This window comes from Rhinolophus sinicus, chromosome 15 (assembly GCF_057876585.1).
Source record: "Rhinolophus sinicus isolate RSI-liver-muscle chromosome 15, RSI-T2T, whole genome shotgun sequence".
NCBI classification, from domain to species: domain Eukaryota; kingdom Metazoa; phylum Chordata; class Mammalia; order Chiroptera; family Rhinolophidae; genus Rhinolophus; species Rhinolophus sinicus.
The window spans coordinates 28617732-28638647 of NC_142515.1; the positions used below are offsets into that span (position 1 = coordinate 28617732).

The window sequence follows — 20916 nt, forward strand, 5'->3', positions numbered from 1 at the left end:
AAAACCAGTTCCTTGGCTTCCCTCTGTGATTCTAAATACGTGTAATCACATTACTGTGCAGCAGTCGGGAACTATTTCTATAACATTGTCCAGCATCTGTGCTTGCTGAGGCTGGGTCCACTCAGCAAAAACAAAGTGGAGATGTGCTAACTGATTAGGTGAATCAATCCATGCTTTCTGTGTCACTGCTCAAGTCCACCTAGTGTTGAAATATGAGTAGAGTGTCAACTGACACTTCCTGAACTTTATCCTAGGGGGAGAGAGATGCCTTAGCTCATCAGAAAGATGCTTTTTAAGTGAGCCACTTATGTATTTAACTAACGAACAACACAAGCATGATTTATCACTTTCTCAGATACAACCAATTCTTATCCCAGCATTAGAGACTTTGACCCTTTATGTGCTAAAGACTATCTTTTTTGGATTTGTTTGATGTGCTAACACTTCCCCTAATTACACTGTTAGCCTTCAATCAAACACATAAATGCCCTAGGAATATTCTACTCAATTGTTAATCACTCAAAGACATTAGCTACTAGAAGGACACCAGCTAACACTGTTATATAATGTCAAAACACCTGATCAGGTTTGTGAATGAATGAAATAGTCAAACCTGTTTTGGGACTTCACATAGACAAAACAATAAATTAAGTGACTTTTTAAAAAGCTTGTTAGCTTTATGTAAAAATTTTAAAGCCTACCATTTATAAAATGTGTAACCATTTGACCTTATGCCAGGCATTTTATCTACTGAAATCTTATTTATCTCTGCTAACAACCCTTCAATGTGTTATCACCTCCATTTTACAGATGAGGAGACTGAGGCTCAGAGAGATTTAGTCATTTGCACAAGATTACAAGTCTAGTTTCTAGTGAGTGGTGGGGTGAGATTTATACACAGGTCTATGCAATTTCGAATCTATGCTGTTTGCTTCTGTATATCTAACTTCAAACAGCCAAATGGTCAGTTAAGGCAAGAAAACAAAAATAATCAAAAAGAACTCCCAAACTTGGGTCCCGAATCCTGCAGTTTGGATAACTAAAACACAGTTGCTTGACACTTGGCTAATCCCCTTCTAGAAACGTATAACTACAATACAATACAACCCCGTCTGTTGCCTGACACCTGAGCACCAGGGGACCTCTTGACCCCGCCCCCTCCCCCCCCCCACACACACGGGGTCTTGCTCTGAGAACTAGCACTCCAATAGCCTAACATTCCACATCAGAAAAAATTACATATGTGACATTATGCCTGTGGAGAGATCTGAGTCAAATATTATTTTTTGGACTATTTTGAGACATAGAATGAGTATGTGGTTCCCTCGTGGCTAACTCAAAACACACAACCAAGACTAATCCTGTGCCCTATCCTATATTAATATTTTCTTTCCCTCCTTGTAAAGGGACTAGTTATAAATTAGATGAGATTAGCAAACAGTCTCTCCAGAATTAATCTTTTAAGGAATTACCTAGAAAGAACCCAGATCCCCCCCCCACAGTAAATCATACAGAGTAGCAGCCTGCCCTGGGTTTCCCAGGGGACAACATCTTGAGCGCATATGTTATGCTGGGTTCTGTACTGACTAATTCAAAAACTCCAGAGCCAAATAACCAAAGTTCCCAAGTCAAAAATGAAAGTAAAATAGTGGAATGGACTTGGGATCATTGTTGTAATATTCCAACAACTTCATAAATAGCCATGAAAGTAGACAGCATTACAGTTAGTAAATTTACCATCGGCAAGAATCAACCTGCATTGTTGGTGTCAAGTTGCAAACAAACCCATCTACCTCTCACTTGACTGATATTCTTTTTCTTTCGAGAAATAGAATCACATTTGACAAAATGAATATTGAGATCGTTTTACTAGAGGGCTTATCCAAATATATGCTATATTAAAAATAGTCATGATATAAATATTTCTCACAAGAGCTGCAGCGATGGTGTGAATAAAAAACTCCCTTCTGAGATTTCAGTAAAACCAGATCTCACAAAGGATCTGAAAGAAAACAAACAAAACAAAACCAACAAATAGACACACACAAAGAGACACACATACACACACACAGAACAAATCTTATGTTAATCCGGTTTAGCAAAACAGTCACTATTTTGACACAATTTTATAAAGTACGATACTGTTTCTTCCCAGATGGAGTAGGAAAAATGAATCTGCCACAGGTTTCTCATAATAATGTTCAGGGGTGGGGGGGATCTAAGCATGTTCCATAACAGCTAATCAAAATCAAAATTTCTAAATGCAGCAAAATGTTAGCACTGTCAAATGGCCAAGCGTGCAAGAGGAATCAATCTCTCTCTCTCTATGCCCTTCTCCCAATACATGCAAAGCCCCAAATACACTGGCTGGAATTTTAAAATCGTAAATTAGATAGCAAAATGCTTACGGGCCTTACAATGAGATAACATCAGGAGGAACGGTGCGTGGAATGGATCTGGCATTCTCACATAAAGCATTATCTTTGGTACAAGTACACACGGCAGGGCATTTTGGCTTCGCTGGCTTCTTCCCCTCAGTCAGCAAAAGCGCAGATAAGAGACATAGGAAATAAGCAATTCTTTTCAGAGGGATGCAGGCATTTCCCATCCTTTGGCTTCTCTCTGATTCCATGCAGTCGACAAAATCTCCCCAAACATGAACAGGGCTTCTGGAATTCAGCTGGTGATTGTCTTGCTCTGAGACCAGGTCACATAAGAGTCCACCCTTTTCCTTTGCCTCTGTATCTCTGCTTTTCAAAACAGGGACCTGCAGCTGATTCGTGAGCGGCTCCTCTCTCCAGCAATGCACTGCTCGGGGAAGAGACCTGTGAGGTGCTGTGAGATGGGAGGGATCCAACTGCTGGAGGAGACAGCCGACTTGCATCACCACGAAAACACCGAATACAGACCAGCCTTCGAAGGCAAAGTGAAGTGATGTAACAGCAAATAAACAGCTTTCTGCTTGCACCGGGAGGCCCTTTAATTGTTACCAAAAATAGGATGGCATTATGTCTTATTAGTGGGTGGGTGGGCGGGTGGGTGGCAGCAGTCAGCTAGCATGGGATCTCGGTAATCTCAGAAACCTCTGGGAATTTGCTTTTCATGTGGCAAACAACCTAGTCAGAAAAACTAGCTTTGGAGCCAGCCCTGGCTGGAAAAATGAAGTTAAACGAAACTCTCTCCCTCTGCAGCATTTGGCTAAAACCTTGATATATCTTGCTGAGTCCACCTGACTAATGCCATCGTTGAAAGACAAATAAGAACACATGGAGAATGTGACTTTCAGGGAATGAATGTGAGTAAATACTTTTTTGACACTTATCAACTGTCATGAATTATTGTTTTTCATAATCCTCCCTCCCCCTCCAAATGTGTAAGACATTCTCTCCTCCCATGAGGAGGGAGGGGAAAAAAAGAGTATGCTGCCTCTGTGTACCATCCACCCTCCTGGCTTCTGGAACTCTCTGTTCTGTAGCAGTAGCACCAGGAGCCGGGAAGGAATTCCCTGCCAGCAGGAGGCAGCCAACTTTAGATTCTCGGGGCTCTGCAAAAGGCCCAGCTTAGCCCAGGAGGCTGAGACAAGGTGGGGAAAACACTGGACTAAGAGCCGAGGTCTGGTTTTGAGGTCCCACTTCCGCGGAGAACTAGCTGATGTTGTGTCTGGATCTGTTCCCCGGTCTGTAAAATGGGGCTGATAGTATAGACATTCCATAAATACTATGAACGTTAAATCAAAATGGTAAGATATGTTACTCATATTTCTTGGGAAAGAGGATGCACATATGGGGAAGGGAATTCATTTAAAGAAGAAAAAAATAAGAGGCCCTGGCATTGGGGCAGCGCAGTACAGACCAAGAGGGTGGGAAGACTGTTAGGACAGAAGAAAAGTAGGACAACAGAGCAAATGTGTGGTTAGGACATAAACCCATCCTCCCTGGGAGCCTGATACTTGGACAGTCTACCCTTTCCTTCTCATAGCACAACCCGTGCCCTGTGAGGGGCGGGCAGCAGTAGTCGGGCTCATTCTTGTACTTGACTGCTGTCTGTTTATCCAGAAGCCCGTGGGTTCCTTGAAGGTAGAGCTCCTGCCGTGAATCTAGTGTCTGGACAGCGTCGTGCGTGCAGTGAGCAAGCAACCCCAATGGCTTCTTGTGAGACAACAGAGCACAGAGGTTATGCATGGTCAGGACGTGCTCACCCAAAGAAACTGCAGATCACACCTGAGAGTTACAACAAAGGGAGTTGACAATTCCCTGAAGAAGGAACAAGTTCCAGGTAGGAGGCAATGAAAGAGAGGCTGCTGAGAACATTCCCGGTGGAGGGAACAGCATCCGCAAAGGCCTGGATGTGACCCGGCAGGCCTGTGGGCCCCCTGTGGAGAGTGGTAGGCAGAGAAGTGATAGAATCTGTGTTTGTGTTTCCAAAGGACCAGTAGATTATTATAAGAAGGCAGGTTTTGAGAGTTTGTAAATATGTTTTTTACAGAAAAGAAACAAAATAACTCAGTTCAAGAGAAGTAATGATTTTAGAATGGCTTCTAGTAATGCTTCACTGTTAAAGACTCTCTGGGGGGAGGGAATTATCAGTGTGTTTAGAAACCGTGACCTGCGGGCAAGTCCCACTTGAGACAATAAAAGTGTCACTTAGAAGTTGGCTACAAGTCAGATTTTTGTAAATTGAATCCTGCTTTTCAAGGACACAGTGGAAACTTGCTCCATAAAATAATTATGTGGTGAAAATTTTATAGAGGATCATTTTTATGCAAACAGTCACCCACCCCCTAAATTATCTGACTCGTGAATGATGCATTTTGGAACTGTAAAATAAAGAGCATGAGAACATTCAGGACCTCGGAATTCTCAGATCCAGCCCCCACATGTTGCAGACTGGGAAACTGAAGTACCGAGAGGTGACACAGGTGGGGTGTGGCAGCGCCACCACTCTGCATGCAGGGGCACTCTGGCAGATTCTTGGTTAAACTGTTGCGCGAAGTCACAGAGGATAATTCACTCCCTGTGTTTCACTTTCAAATGCATCAGATGATCAAGATTGCTTGATCGGCCCTTGGCTTTGTGCTCTGTGGGTGCAGTCAAAGAAAGGGTGAGTGGTCTTTTAAACTTTCTGGCTTGGTTAAGCCAGGAGGGTGAATGAATGAGGGAAAGAAATCATACCCATAACTATTCACTTTGCAGCTGTATTTATCTGGAGGTTCAGTTTGTCAGTTCAAGTGGAAAAAGGACCATGGCAAGGGGGAGGGGGGTCAGGGGGGAACTCTAAGGACAAATTACAATGGGCATTCTGAAAAGACAGTAACTTTTTCTTTTTCTATGGCATTTCAGCCCAGACTTGAATTCCCTATTCAATTAAAACACCCACTAAAATCAGGCAGCATTTTCACCGGGTAACGCAGAATGCTGATGGCCTGTTAGGAAGGGGAAACCACTTCCTGGCTCCAGAATTGGGTCTGAGGAGGCAGCTATAGAGAGGAGAGCAGGTTGCTCTTTAGAAATCTTGAGGGGCCTGGAGATGGGGCTGTTTTGCTGATGAAGCTTTCTTTCCCGACTGAGATGTCTCCTCCTCTGGAAGCCCTTGGAGGGCACAGAGAGAATGTGGGGAGAGGGAGGGTGGAAGCTTGAGGTTTCAATCCACTTGGAGGCCTTTAAATAAGGTTTGGCAACCCACCTGTGGATTACATTGGGGACCTCTGGGAGAGGGGCCTAGAAAGGATGAAAGCAGAGCTGGGAAGAGGCCCAGGGAGGCTTGGGGCCTGGCTGAGGCAGCTTGGCATCCAGACCCAGCTGCAGAGGAGTGGCTGAGAGGGTCCCGGGCTGGCTCTGCACTGGGCCAGCCCTGTGACTGGCTATTTCACCTTTCTAGGCCACAGAGTCCTCCTCTGCAAAAGGAGCCAAATGATAGCATGTACCACAGAGAATTATTCGGAGAAATACTGTATCGAGTGATGTATCTAAAGTGCTTAGTGAGGGGTCTGATACATCAGAAAGATTTGTCCTCATCATCATCATCGTAATTGTTGCCACAGGGCTTGAATTCTGAACATGTGACTCCTGGGAAGCAAAGCTCTCAAATAAAAATGGGTTTCGCTGAAGTCTACGCTCACTCTAGGAAGTAGACACTTCTGGGCAGGATGACAGACTGTGACCCTGCCAAGAATCTATTCACATGGAGGAACCAGGGAGACTCCCGGGAAAGAAAGAATTCATCAGTTTGGGCGAGGGTAGCAACACCCAAACTTGGTCCAAGAACGAAGTCCAGAGCTGGAGAAAAAAGAAGGTGGCTGTGAATACAAGGTGGAGATTTTTTTTTAGCCCCTGCCCTTGAATGTGTTTAAGTGAGAGAGAGTGAGGGAAATCTACTTTGGGATCCCTGTAACCAAGGCGGTTCTCTCTAGTTTATGGGCACCATCGCATTGCATTTGAGTGCCAGGAGGAACTACACACAGAGCTGTGGCACCAGAGCTGCTGTAAGATGGGAGGGCAACAGCATCTCCATCCAAGCTCATGGCTCAGGCATCGTCAAAGTCACTGGATTTTCCACCAAAAGCATGTCCACCTTAGTGGCCTAGCAGCAGTGACAGCCCCATAGACATCAAAGGAACTGACAAATGATCCCATCAGGAAGCTGGAGCAGAAGGAAAGGAAAATGAAGGATAGGGCGTGATGCTTAGGAGCACATATGCAATGTTCCCTAGGCAGCCTCAGAAACTGGAAGGGGTCTTCGTGGAGAGGCTGGTGATTCTGGGAGAGCCAATGAACGCAGAGCGAGGAACAGCCTGTGCTGTGATTCTGATCCCAGTTTTCCCTTCAGGCTGGTGCGGCCTAGGAAACACATATTGTACAAGTAAACAAATCATTATTATGAGACTTTAAAAGATCCAGCTTGGCCCTGCCTCGTTTTACAAACACTCAGACATGCAAACTGGTGTCAATTTAAGCAGCTTTCTCAATAGAGCAGGGTTTTTGAAGCTGCGAGTCAGATGCATTAGTGAGTTGCAAAATCAATCTAGTATAAGCAGATTGTATAAGCAGAATTTTAAAGAATGAAATAGTTTTGAATCCAAAATTGGATTGGATTGCACCTATAAGAGATTTAACTATTGCTTTGTGAAACCTTTGTTTCCATTCTCTATGTGTATGTGTGTTTGCGCGCAGAATGTAAAATGTTTCTTACAGTTGGTTTATGAAAGAAACAGAGAGAGAGAGTGAGAGAGAGAGAGAGAGAGAGAGAGACAGAGAGAGGAAGAGGGAGGGAGAGAGGAAGGAAGGGAGGAAGGAAGAAACTACAATAGAGGATGCTAAGATCTTCACCCATCCCAGGAATGTGTGAAATAGCAGAGAAATGCTGATCTCAATTCCAATAAATTTCACTTAGTGACTTAGAACAGCAATTAGACATGTTGGACTATGCTTTCTGTTATTTACTAGCTGTGTGACCTTGGGAAAATTGCTTAGCTTCTCTGTGCCTCATTTTCTATATTGATAAAGTAAAAGTAATACCATCTTTTCATTGTTGATATTCAGATTAGTGATAACACATGTAAAAGGCATGTCACAAAAAAGGCATTCAACGACTGATAACTCTACCAAAATTAGATGAGAGGTGGGGAAAGAGCAATGAGCAGAGGACCAGATCTTAGAGATTACTTGGAAGTAGTGTGTCACTTAGGACCCTTTGGTGAAAACTGACAGACATTGACTGCCATCTTAAACCTAAAAAGACCTTATTGCCATGGTGATAGAGTGACTCCTAAAATCCAAGGACGGGCTAGCCAAGCAGGCTTCAGAAATGCAGAAACTTGTGGGAGTTTGGGGATCTAGGCAGCAGGAGCTAATGGGCAATGTCCTCAGGTGAATCCACTCCAATCAGTTCTTATCCCCATGTTCCTTCTCAGAGGAGAGAGTCCGATGGGCTTAGCTGGGTCAGGTGCCTGCTTATTTGCCATGGGAAGACAGAGCACCTTGGTGGCAATCCTACCAAGAGTACACACAGTGGGAGAGGGGTGGTGCCCCAAAAGGAACTTCAGTGCTACAATGAGAAGCAGAGAGGGTGGATGCTGGACAGGCAAAACCTAGGGACACTCACTACGGGACGTGTGCCAGGATCTGTTACCTAATCTCCTTTCCCTCTGCCGCAGCCTATCACCCCAAACCCCACCTCATGCTTTTAAAGAGAAATGACCAGAGGACAATTTAGACAAATAGATTTGGATTATTTCTTGTAGGAGAGCTAAACTTTTATGCCTTGACTGGGGACAGGAGATTTTCAACTCTTATGGTCCAAGAGAATAGAACTTTGGCCGAGAGAGAGAGAGAGAGAAATTGAGAAGATAATAATAATGAAAGCTGACACGTATGCAATGCATATTATGTGCCAGCTGCTGTGCTAAGCACTTTATGTATATGAACTCATTTAATTCTCATAACATACCTATGGGCTAGATATCATTATTATTTCCTCTATATTTATAGAAAAGGAAACTTAGGCCTAGGAGGTAGCTTGCCCAAGGTCCTGCAGCCAGTGAGGAGTGGCATTGGCATCTGACCCAGGTGTTCTGACTCTGATGTCCACGGCATTAGCCACTGCTAGATGCTGCCTCTCCAAAAGGCTGTGTGGGACGTGGGGTATTGGGCGCTTCTTTAGAGGCCCATAGCGCAGTCACTGACTAGGCATTGCTATTGTACTACGATTCCCAGCATGCAACTGGGTTATCATCTTAACCCCGTCTTCGCCAAAAGTTCCTCACTTTCTCGAGTAAAAATTTTTTTTAGTGGCAAATGTGGCAAAATCTGGTCTCCCTAATGGGGAATTATGCAATTGAAGCATGAATGCAGATGTAAGTGGGAGTAGACAGAGGAGCAGGTAAAATGCTAGATTAAAATATCCTCTGCATTTTCCAGTGTTCACAGAAAGACATTGCAGATTGCCAGGGAAAGATTGCTTTTTAACTTAGAAATGTGTACTGTGACAACGTCAATAAGACTGTTGTAAAGCACCCATTCTCAAACCTGGCTGCCCTTTGGAATCACCTGGGGGATTAAAAAAAAAATCCTTAATGCTTCGGTCACATCCCTAGAGGTTCTGATTTACTCGGTCTGGAGTGTGACCTGGGAATCGAGACTTTAAAAAGTTGCATGAAATTCTAAAGTGTAGCAAAATTTAAGAACCCTGGTTTTAAAGGAGGGCAATATTTAAGTGGGGTCATAAAGATAAATCAAATTGTGACTAATTCAAGGAAGCTTTTTTTTTTTCCCCCAAGAAAGCTTTTAAGAAAAGAGAAAGAGAGACAGAATAGACTCGAAAGCAGTGGTTCTTGGACCTGGCTGCCTGTTGGGATCACCTGGCAAATGTTTTACAAAATACAGATACCTGGTCCTTACCCCCGACCAATTGAATTAACATCTCTGAGGATATATTCTAGTCCTGAAGCAACCTGGGAACAGTGGTTCTCAAAGTATTTTCCCAGACCAGCAGCATCAGCATCACCTGGGAACTTGTTAGAGATACAAATTCTTGGGCCCCACCCCCAGACAAATGCAAACAGAAACTCTATGTTTTTACGAGGCTTCCAGATGATTCGGATGCACTCTCTCAAGTTTTGAGAACCACTGCCCTGGGATGTAGGCTCCATGGAGCCAGGAACCCGGTCTGATGTGTTCATCGATGAGCCTAGCGAAACATTAGGCACAGACAATGTGCTCTTGCTAGTCTGTTACATTAATGGCCCGCAGTGAACCCCGCCTCCTTGTATTCATGCCCTTGTGCCTCATCCCCTGGTTGCTGGGCTGGTCCTCTTCAATGAACAAAACATGGTGGAAGTGGTGCTGCTGTGCTACTTCCAGGCCAGAGCCGTAAGAAGACCTAGCAGCTTCTGTTTTTGCACTTTGAGGAGTCCTTAGGCCCCTTGTGAAAAGGCCACATAAAGAGTTAGAAATTCTGAGTCTATGTAGAGAAAAAGACACAGCCACCCCAGCATCCAGGCTGAGTTCGGCCCCAAATGTATCTGTCAAGTGAATGCAGCCACAAGAGTGACCACTAGCGAGACTAGCAGAAGAAACTCCCAGCAGAGCCCAGACCAGATTAAAGAGCTGTGAGCAAATGAAATGGTGGTTGTTTTAAGCCAGTAAGTTTTGGGTGGTTTGTCAATGCAGCAACAGAAAAAAATGAAATAGCGCTCAATAAATTGTTGAATTAATGGGTGAAAGTGCTATCGGGACATGGAGCTGGAACATAGTCTCTCTCCTTTGTCAAAGGAGGAAAAACAGGAGTTAGAAGGAAAGCAGGGACATACTAGTCAGTTGATGAAAAGGGATTTTTGACCAGAAGCCATAGCCCAGACAACAAAGGCCCACATTGCTCAGCCAAGAACAGAAGAATTAAAGGGCTTAACTCTTTCTACCACATATTGAATACTGATTACATGCCCAGCGTATAGATAAGACATTTTTCATCTTTCCTATATTAATACGCAAACATTATATATTTATAATATAAAATACATAATATATTGCATGCATGTGTTATATAATATAAGTATTATATTATATAATTATATGTATTTGAATTGTATATTAATTCTTCTCAACAAATTTGTATGGTAAGTACTATTATTACCCCATTTTACAGATAAGAAAATGAAAGATCAACAAGGTTAAATTTTTTGCCCAAAGTCATGCAGCTACTCTTAATTGGAACTCAACCCATATTTGTCTGATTCCCAAATTCAAGCTTTTAAACACACAGTAGGGCCAAACTATTCAGAAAAACTGAATAGTGACTCTGTGGGTAGCTCAGTTTTGAACGGTAGTAGCAGGGAATAGATACTATCTGCCATTGATTGTCAATAAAATGCACTGTTTTAGCTCGGGAAATGCAACTCAATTGTAGGATGGAAGTCAATGGAAAAACAGATTTCATGTTACAGCTAAAGTTGGTAGATTACATCTATTTGGTAAAACAAAGGAAACTAGTAATTAGTCTTAGGTCCAGCCATCTGTGATGAAAAGTAGTCAGGCATTTAGGCACTCTGAGACACTTAGACTAAACCTCTCCATCTCAGAAGTAAGTTTCCTAAGCAGTCAGAATTGCGGAGAAAGAAAAAACAAGGCCAGCTGCAAACCATTCCAGAATAGTGTTTTTGGCCTTTATCTCTTCAAAACTATACAGAATGTTTCTTGACCACTTCTTTTAAACTTACTTGTACAGAAGCTCCCATGTCGTCTGCAGGAAGCACCTCAAAATCTCCTTCATCCATTTGATACACCAGCATTTGAGACATTGTCAGAGGCGAGAACTAGTGGAAGAGAGTCAGTGGGCTTGTAGGGGCCTTAGAACTGTTTACTTGCCCCCTTTGGATTGCTCTTCATTCATTCGTTCAGTGTGTACTTCTGAATACTCATGCGTGAGGCACCAGGGAATGCAAAGATGCATGGGACAACGTCTGTCTTCAGAGGGCACTGAAAGCAACTGGACTGAATACCCAGGTTATAAGATCATAGACAACTCCATTCTCCATTCTCACTTGCTTTCCCTGCTGATCTGGGAGGCAGCCATAGAATTGTAGAATCTGGTAGATATGAGTACACATTCCAGCATTGCCACCTATTAGCTGTGAGATCTTGGTCAAATCACTTAACCTCTCTGGGTGTCCATTTCTTGGCGTAAAATGAGATTAATAATGCTTACCTTACAGGCTTTTGCCAAGGGCTGGATGAAATCATAGCTGTGAAAGTATTTCATCAACCCTTGTCTTTTACAAGTATGAGGGGCTATTATCCTGTTTTTCTAGTCATGTTTATTGACTTCAGTTCTACCCTCCTTTCCCAAGTGTCTCTTGTCTCTGATTCTGTCTCCCTTTTAATTTCTCTTTGTCGTAAGGGTAGCCAAGATTTGTTTTAATCATGTGTGGTAAGAGACTCAGACATGGAAATGACTGTCATGAAGAAAGAAGCTGTCACACTCAGTATAATGCAGGGAGCATGGCACCTGGGGGACCATATGCAGAAGAACTAGGATTGGCCAGGAGGCAGAGGAGTGAAGGGAAAATGTTGACAAGAGCCCTTGTTGAGCTTGTTTGAATAATCTCAGTGGACTTTGGGACATAGATGCCGTCCCTAGTTGCCTGATGCCTGCCTCTGGATAATTAGGGCAGGTGGGTAGTGGCCTGGCATGTGAGAGCCCAGTGGGAGAGGTAGTTGGGTATATGGACTCTGGATTGGTTGGTTTTCATAGGAAAGCTACACTCACAGATGAGTCATTTATTATCTCTAGGAATTGGCTAACCCTAGAAGAGGCAGTCCCTATCGGGTCAATAAGCCCCCAGATGTCAAACCACAAGAATACAGAAAATTAAAAAATGTACTTAATATACCCTTCCGGCCACTCCTCAATTGCAAACAACTGACTGGGCTCTAAGAGAACTGGGAAAAGTACAGAAGGCTGGGGAACCCCCCATGAAGCGTGGTGGTCTGCAAGGAAGGGAGGAGGAGAGGCAATGAATCCAGTAGGATTTCAACCCTTGACCTATTTAGTTGACCAGATTCCAAGCCCATCATAGATCAAAACCTAGGTGAATGGCAGCAAGTTGTACTACTTTGAAAAAGCGTCTCTTTAAAAGGCAGGACCTGCAATTTATTTGTCTTTCTATTCCCTTGATTAAATGAACATTAACTAGGAGAAACAGAAAATAGCCTTGTAAAAGAGAAAAGATGGTTTAGAGACGTGGGCTGATACTTTTCTTTACCCTTAAAAAAGTAAACTTTGTTTTGTTTCATTTTTATTACCAAAGGTAAGAAGGCTGAATTTTTTTTTATTAGTTTCAGGTGCACAAAACAATGTAATAGTTAGACATTTATCATTTATATCCTTCACACTGTGTCAACCCCTCCCCCGATCCACTACCCCTCTGACATCAGACACAGCCATTACATTCCCACTGTCTCTATTCCTAATGCTGTACTCCGCTTCTTCTAACTATATACATAATATATATATATATATATATATATATAAATATAAATATATATATATATATATATATATATATATATATATATATATATATATGAAGGCTGAATTTATACATTTTCATCACTGTCTTCAGTGTCGACTGGAAACTGAATTAGCTATGGATCGGAGAACATTGCTTGTGTCTCCAAAGGTAAACACCCTTCCGACTCACACTGGTGGGAGAAATTGAACTTTTCCTGGTTACATTTCTAGCAGAGGGAACATGATGTAACTGATGATGAAGATGATGATGACGGTGACGAGAACAATGACAGCTTCCACTTAACACGTGTTTATCATGTGCCAGGCACAGCTGTGGGCGCTTTAGAACCATTCCCCCATTTCATTATAATTTAATCACGGCCATGCACATAATAATTTGGCTATTATTGCCTCCCAATTTATACCCGAGGAAACGGAGGCACAGATGCTAGGCAGCTTGCCCAAGATAAGAGGTCAGTCTGGCTTAAAACGGAGGCAGTCCATGTTCTTAGTCACTACACAGCACTGTCTCCTTGCTCCAGTGGTTTCCTGGAACAAAGATGATCTCGACTTAGCCAGATGAGAGCAGACAAGAACTGTGTAAGGGCAGAACCTCTGTGAGGTGGGGGGGGCGGGTTGGGCCCCGGTGCTGGTCTGGGCATGTAACCAGGGTTCATCCTTACAAAATCTGTGGCATATGGAAAGTTAGTCTCTGAGACATGGAAGAAAGAGAATGGGCCAAGATCTGGTTCTGTATGGATGAATTGTATGACCTTGGGCACAGCTCTTAACACCTAGGCCCTGGTTTTCAAATGAAGCTCTTGTGCTGTTTGACCTCTCAGGATCCCATGCGAGTAAAGTTGCCCTGCCAGAAATCCTACTGGAGAGTAGATTATGGGAAGGCAAGGAGAATGCTGAGCAGGTTCTCGCACATCCACAAGTAAGAGCTAATAGCTCTTTGGGTGCTCTGAGTTCTGATAACTGCTGCCTCCTGCTTCATCTTGCACCATATGCCTGAAGCTGGTGAATGGATCAACATCACTCGTGGCTGTTCCTGGATGCTCAAGAAACCTTGAAAAGAAAGAAGGAATGATTATTTAGTGAGGAGAGTATTATAGAAGACCCCGGGGAGGGCAGGGAAGGGCGGAAGGTGAGGACGTCTCATCATTTAGGTCTCAGAATCCCCATCAGACGCTGTGGGTATCAACTCGGGCAGTACTCCCTTTAGGAGATGTCTGGAAATGCATGAGGGCATTACTGCTGTCACCCCAGCTGCGATTATGGGACTAGAGACGCTCACATCCTGAAACTCTTGGGACCTCCACACACAACGAAGAATTGTCCTGCCCAAAATGCTCTTAGGATTTCCACTGAGAAGGAATAAAAGAAGTTCTCATAGTGGGGAATATAAAAAACTTCTTTGTGCATTTTTCTGAACATTAATCAATAAATAATCCATTAACTCAGGGAAGCTGAATGCTCTTCATACAGAACCCCAAACAAACTGACAGATATCCTCTGGCAAGAACTGTGGAGAGGCCACGTGGCCTTGGACAAGACATTTCGTTTCCGTAGGCCTCAGTCTCTCCATCTTTATAGCACTGATATTCTATAACTTCCCAATTTCTCTTCTCAGAAAGGAGAAATACCTTGTAAAAATTGAAGGTTGGAGAGACTTTGTTTTTCTCATTTTGTGTATGGTAGATACATATACTGCAGTTAAGCAAAATGCAAACAGCATAGTTTAAATCAAAAGTCTACAGAAGCAGGGGTGGCCGGTTAGCTCAGTTGGTTAGAGCACGGTGCTCTTAACAACAAGGTTGCCGGTTTGATCCCCTCATGGGCCACTGTGAGCTGCGCCCTCCACAACTAGATTGAAACAACTACTTGTTTTGGAGCTGATGGGTCCTGGAAAAACACACTTAGAATAAAATTAAAAAGTTTAAAGATAAATAAATTAAAAAGTATGCAGAAGCAAATGATCCTAGCATTTTTGATAAACTATGATGTTTAGCTATGTAGCATTTTCTCTGGAAATATATTTGAATTTTTCAGAACCAGACACCAAACATGCAGCCAAGGCTATGGTAGGTCATTCTTCCAACTGGCTAGACTTGAAAAGCAAAAAAACAAAAACAAAACAAAAAACAAACAAACAAACGAAAAACCCAAAAATGGCTGTTAGGGAATATAACAAGCATAATTCTACTTTGGGGTGATCCTAAGGAAAAGCAGTGGCTCTGATAGGTATTACGCTAGGGTGGGACTTGTTTATTGTACTATAAAGTTGAAAATATGATTACTCTCCTTCCTTCTTCAACTTTATGCCTGAATCACTCCCCAGATAGTCATTAGCAGTGATTTTTTTTTTTTTTTTCTCAAAAGTGACACTCCTTCATCCTTTCAAGGAGACGTTTTTGTTTGTTTCGGTCTAAGATTCTGAAATTCAAAGGAGAAACATGCAACTAGACTGCTCATACTTTGGAAACTTGAACTTCATCATGTTGGATTTCAGGCTTTTTGCTTGGTCTTATCCCTTTAGAAAGGCTCTGCTTTGTTTTGTCTGACTTTTATCCTCTCATTCTGGTGGGACTAAGAGCTTTCCACTGCTCTCCGTGACTTATGGCCTGTATTACACCCATTAGTTTCGGTAGGAATGATGACCCAAAAAGCTTGGAATTTGACCCCAGAAAATGGCAAGGGAATGACGGAAATGGTGGTGACCACAGGATCAGTGCCCTGCTGGTCCAGGCAGGGATGGGCATCGACAGTGGGGAAGCATCAGGCTTCTGCATGAGCCCCGCTCCTGACCCCACCTTTGGCACTGTCCCCACTGCTCCCAGTGGTGGAGCAAGGAACATGGAGGAACCAGTCCTTGCTGGGTCTGAAGGGATTAGAAAGTACAAACTGGGAGTCACGAAATAGTCACGGGGATGTGAAATATAGTATGGGGAATATAGTCAGTAATGTTGTAGACTATGTAGGGTGCCAGGTGGGCACTGGACTGATGGGGGGATCACTTCATAGACTGTATAGATACCTGACATCTTATGTTCAGCACTGTACAGCTGAAAATAATATAAAATAATATTGAATGTCAATTATAATTAAATTATATATATATATATATATATATTCACAGGATATAAAGCACAGCATAGGGAATATAGTCAATGGTATTGTAACAGCCATGTACGGTGTCAGAGGGGTAGTAGACTAGTTGGGGTTATCACTTTGTGAGGGGTGTAAATGTGTGATCATTGTGTTGTTTTGTACACCTGAAACTAATTTAAAAAACTTACTTGCTGGGTCTCCTACAGGCCAGATGCTCAATTGATCATCTTACCTGCCTTGCGAGTAAGGCATCGTCAGCCTCACTCTACAGATGAGGATGATAATGATTAAACAACTTGCCCAAGACCATATAGTTTGGCTTCAAATTGACTCTACTGGTTTCCAAAATGGTTATCGTGTGATTCTTAACTATTGATATACTCATATATATTATGGATAGTCCTTGAGGCCTTTTCTATGTGAGGCAAGTATTGTGTAAAATGTCTGTACAGTATCGTTCATTTATATGACATGTGAAGCATGGAAACAACTGAGGCTGACACAGCCTTGGCTCCAGAGGCTTTCTGGGGATACCTGGGGACCCTCAGGGCATCCCAATCCAGTAGGATATAATATAGTGTGGCAATTACAATTCAAGGCCTGCCTTTGCTATGTACCAGCCGAGTGGCCTTGGGAGAGTTTTACACTTTCTCATCCTTAGTTTTCTTCATCTGTAGAATGGAGATCATTAGTATTTACCTCACAGGTTTCAGGTGAAGAGATCAACTAAGAGAGTGCTTAGCACATAGTAAGCTATTATTATTATATCCAAGGTACCCTTATGAGAGCCCCTCCTGAATCTGTCAGAATGACTTGGGGTGGGGGTGGGGGGGGCTGGGGAGAATGAGAAAAGAAACCAGCCTGAGGAGGAGGGAAAACAGACTAGAATGGCTGCCTTTTTTTTTCTTTTTAAATATTCAATGACTCTATTCTTCTTTTTTGTTTTTAGATTTTTTTTAAAAAAATTTATTGGGGAATGTTGGGGAACAGTGTGTTTCTCCAGGGCCCATCAGCTCCAAGTCGTTGTCCTTCAATCTAGTTGTGGAGGGCACAGCTCAGCTCCAGGTCTAGTTGCTGTTTTCAATCTTTAGTTGCAGGGGGCGCAGCCCACCATCCCATGTGGGAATTGAACCCGGAGTCTTGTTGAGAGCTTGCACTCTAACCACCTGAGCCATCCGGCCACCCCTAGAATGGGCGCTGTCGTGCGGGAGACCCTGCTCGCTGCTCCATTTGTCGTGCGGGAGACCCTGCTCGCTGCTCCATTTGTCGTGCAGGGAGGCCTGCGGGGTCTCTGCTCCCGCTCCCCATACAAGAACGCAGGATATGGTGAGGCCAAAAAGGAACACCCACGGAGCCATAGGTAGGGGAGTCACACCACTTTATTCTCTCTGGCGGCACTATACTCTCACTGGAGGCTGGATACACACTGTCCGCAAACCGCCATCCACACTTGCCAGCCCAGCCGCCATCTTCTTGCTAGCCCCCATTCTTTCTCTCTTCTCAAACCGCCATCTTTCTTCTCTCTCCTCTCATAGCCACAGCAGTTATATTAGTGGCCAATGGCTCACTGGTTACAGCTGACGGCCAACTAGCCACAGCTGATGGCCATGCAATCACAGTTGATGGCCATTTACTACCTGAGCCAACACCTTTCTATGTGAGGCCGAGAGCCTGGAAACTACTCTCTGGGGCTCCGCCCCCACAGGTGCCTTCTTGACCCAGACTATATCCCTCAACACCAGGCCTGTGTAATAGGTACCCCTATTCTAATCTGATGATAAATCACAGAACCCTGAAGAAATTCAGCCCAGAAGTAGCATTTCCTTTGGTTCCTGCCCTAGAGTAGAGCCAGATTTCAGAGGGACTCTCAAATGAAAGAATCAGCGTTTTGAGCTGACAAAGTTTTTCCAGGAAAACAACACTTTCCACTTTTGTTTTCCTTCTGGACCAGTGTTGAAGTGAGTTGTGATGGACACAGCCCTTGCTTAAGTGAAGTATCCACCTTCCGACATTTGGCTGTAATTATGCTGCTCAGACTGGAACTAAGTAAACACAGGATTTTTTTTACTATGAACAAACGAATCTTATTTCACACTCAGCATCACTGTTGCCGTTCATTCAATAAATGTGTATTACATGTGTCCTCCATGTGAGGCACAGCAGGGCACTGGACATTCAGTAGAGGGCAAGACCCATTGAGCTCCTGCTCTCAAGTATCCCTGGGTCTAGGAAAGGAGAAGAGAATGAAACGAGAGGAAACAAAGCGTGGTGAAGGCTGTGTTAGGGGATGTTCAGGCTGGTGGAGCAGCACCAGCAGCACAGAATCCTGACTACGGGGTCAGCAAAGTTTAAACTAAACCCAAAGAGCTCCAACTGCCTTGATCTATCCTGGCAGCCTCCCCACGGGCCCCAGCTTCCTCGCTGCAGAGGTCAGGTGGCTGCAGCAGTAGAGTGTCTCACTGTCGTCCCTGTGCTCCCAGAGGTCGGGGGAACCCTCACTCCTTTCCTCACAAAGATGGTCAAGGGTCCCGAGAAAAGGTTTCTAGGGAAAACCAGGGAACAAGGAGAATAATGACAAACAAGAAAAATAATATAAGAAAAAAAAGGTTTTGTGCCTTTGTAGAGAAGGAAAAACTTTCTCCTCTACTTTCTTAGGTTTAGTACCTGGGCCCCGCAAATTAAACTGGCAAAAGGCCGATTAACAAGCCAAAAAAAAAGGTTTAGTTACAGACTTACGCACAAGAGTTCACAAAGAAATGTGACTCAAGGAGGTGTTAGAGTTTGGGGCTTATATACAAGTATACCTTGTTTTATTGTGCTTTGCTTTGTTGTATTTCACAGATGTTGCATTTTTAACAAATTGAAGGCCAGACCCCTGCCCCCCCAGCAAAAAATATATGACTTGCTTTATTGTGGTAGTCTGAAACCAAACGCGCAATGTCTCTGAGGTATGCTTGTATCATCTTAACAAAGGGTGATAAAGTGTGAACAGGCTACACAGAGGAAAAGGAATTTTGGCCTTCTGGGGGTAGGTAAGTTATGGGATGGTGACTAAGAAATGTATGGTAAATAAGAGTTGTAAGTTGGTAAGGTTTGTCATACAGATAACAGTCCTCTCCGGTGATAAGAGTTGTCTCCAGAGAAGTTCTTTTTCTGGTATTGGAGAGGGAGACATGTTTGAAATGGAAATTTATGTTACCTATACAAAGGGAAATTCATGCTCTGCTTTTAGACTGGAAGGGACAAGGCAGAGAGTTAACTGCTTTCAGCTCAAAACAATCGTAAAGAAAAATGACATATTTAGGGTGACATATTCTGATCCCCTTCACTAGGCCTTGCTTTGGTACTGAGCATCGTTCTAAGAACCTTTATATGTATATTCCATTATATCATTTATTTCTCATAACAACTCTATGAGGTAGGTGTTATTGATATGTCCATTTTTTAGATGAAGAAACTGAGGCTAGAGAGGTGAAATAAATAGTTCATAAACCTAGTCAATGGCAGAGCTAGGATTTGAACCCAGGAAAGTGAGACAATTAATTGATCATTTCTCAGTAAGGGTGTTTTTGTTGTTGTTTTTTTCAGAAGTGGAGGTAGGATAAATTATTACTGTTAAAGGGAAACTTTAGGGAGAATCAAGAAAGGGATCCTGTGATCACCTGGTCATGCTGGCCACAGGAGGTGCTCAGTAAACATGAATTGAATAAAGCAGTAAGGGAGGGCATGAGTGAAGCTCCTCAGATGGTCTCTCCCAACTTATCAGGATCCATCCAGGCTTTTCTCCCACCAATCCCAATCACGGGCCTATACCCGCTCCTCTTGCATCTTGCATCTGCCAGGAATTTGGGGAGCTTGGAAAAAGTTTGACCTATCTGAGCCCAATTCGAGCCACTGGGACTCAAAACTTGGAAAGAAGATAAAGGGAGGTTAACATGTCCTCTCAGTGTTAGATTCTTTATAGACCTGCCCAAGGATTAAATAATGAGCTGAGGAGTGGACCTTTGCTTGAGTTTCTGCTTACTATTGATCAAAGGCCCATTCCAAAGTTAACTCTGTCCTTGTACACTTGTGCCCAGTAATGATATAAATGAATTCTAAAAAGTAGAATACATAATCCTCAAATTATGGTTCTATTGCCTGTAGTACATTAGGCAATTTTGTATCTAATCCAACCATGTTCTTCCAACATTCTTTCTCCAGTGCTTATATGATTCTAGTTCCTCTAATTCTCTGGGACCAGCTTTACCATCCTTCACTAATGAGTCGAATAAATTCTCTGACATGTGTTCATACAAATATAGAATAAACACATTTGGACTATTTGTGGTTTTGACTTTTTGAAAAGTATACTGTGACAAGTACAAGAAATTCTATTATTCCTAGAATATAAAGATCATACTTTAAGGTGATATAAAGCCTTATTGGATTGGGATTTGCTTTTTTAATTTCTAGATCTTCTTTGTTTCTGTATTAGTACCATCAAAACACCAATGCTCAGGAATCAAAATGATTTATTAGCTTCAGAAGAATTTGATTCCTTCTACAGGCAGAGCAAACATAAAGTAAATTGCAAAGTTGTTTTTTATCCTTTACCCTACTCCTTCTTTCCTTCCTACCTTGCCATGTACAGACAGGGCCTTTTAACCAGGGTCTCAGAGGGCAGGAAATGATCTGCTAGGACACAAGGTGTGAATGACAGCAAGATGTTCTTCCAAGGCCATTTGCATTGAAAGGGGGTTGGACCCTTTAACCTAGTGGCTTTTAGACTGTATTTCTAGGGCTTTGCATCTACTT

At 43.0% G+C, this 20916-nt stretch overlaps 1 protein-coding gene and 1 long non-coding RNA gene across 7 annotated transcripts in view; one reads left to right on the top strand and one right to left on the bottom strand.

Moving 5' to 3' along the window:
* LGI1 (leucine rich glioma inactivated 1) overlaps positions 1 to 2959 on the bottom strand; it is a 35649-nt gene extending 32690 nt beyond the window's left edge. Inside the window, exons 1-2 of one of the 2 annotated variants that reach the window (XM_019739740.3) lie at positions 2418 to 2959; positions 1931 to 2002 (exon numbers count right to left, since the gene is read on the bottom strand). In XM_019739740.3, coding sequence (XP_019595299.1) covers positions 1931 to 2002; positions 2418 to 2884 — 539 coding nt within the window. In that variant the 5' untranslated portion in view covers positions 2885 to 2959. The remainder of the gene's footprint in view (positions 1 to 1930; positions 2003 to 2417) is intronic. The other variant, XM_019739735.3, reaches the window with a different exon arrangement.
* Positions 2806 to 20916, top strand: part of LOC141572917 (uncharacterized) — a 31452-nt gene continuing 13341 nt past the window's right edge. Inside the window, exons 1-2 of one of the 5 annotated variants that reach the window (XR_012498480.2) lie at positions 2806 to 2926; positions 3192 to 3295. This is a non-coding gene — a long non-coding RNA (uncharacterized LOC141572917). Of the gene's footprint in view, positions 2937 to 3024; positions 3296 to 4055; positions 4276 to 20916 lie in introns of those variants that run through there. The other 4 variants (XR_012498479.2, XR_016018906.1, XR_016018907.1 and 1 more) reach the window with 4 other exon arrangements.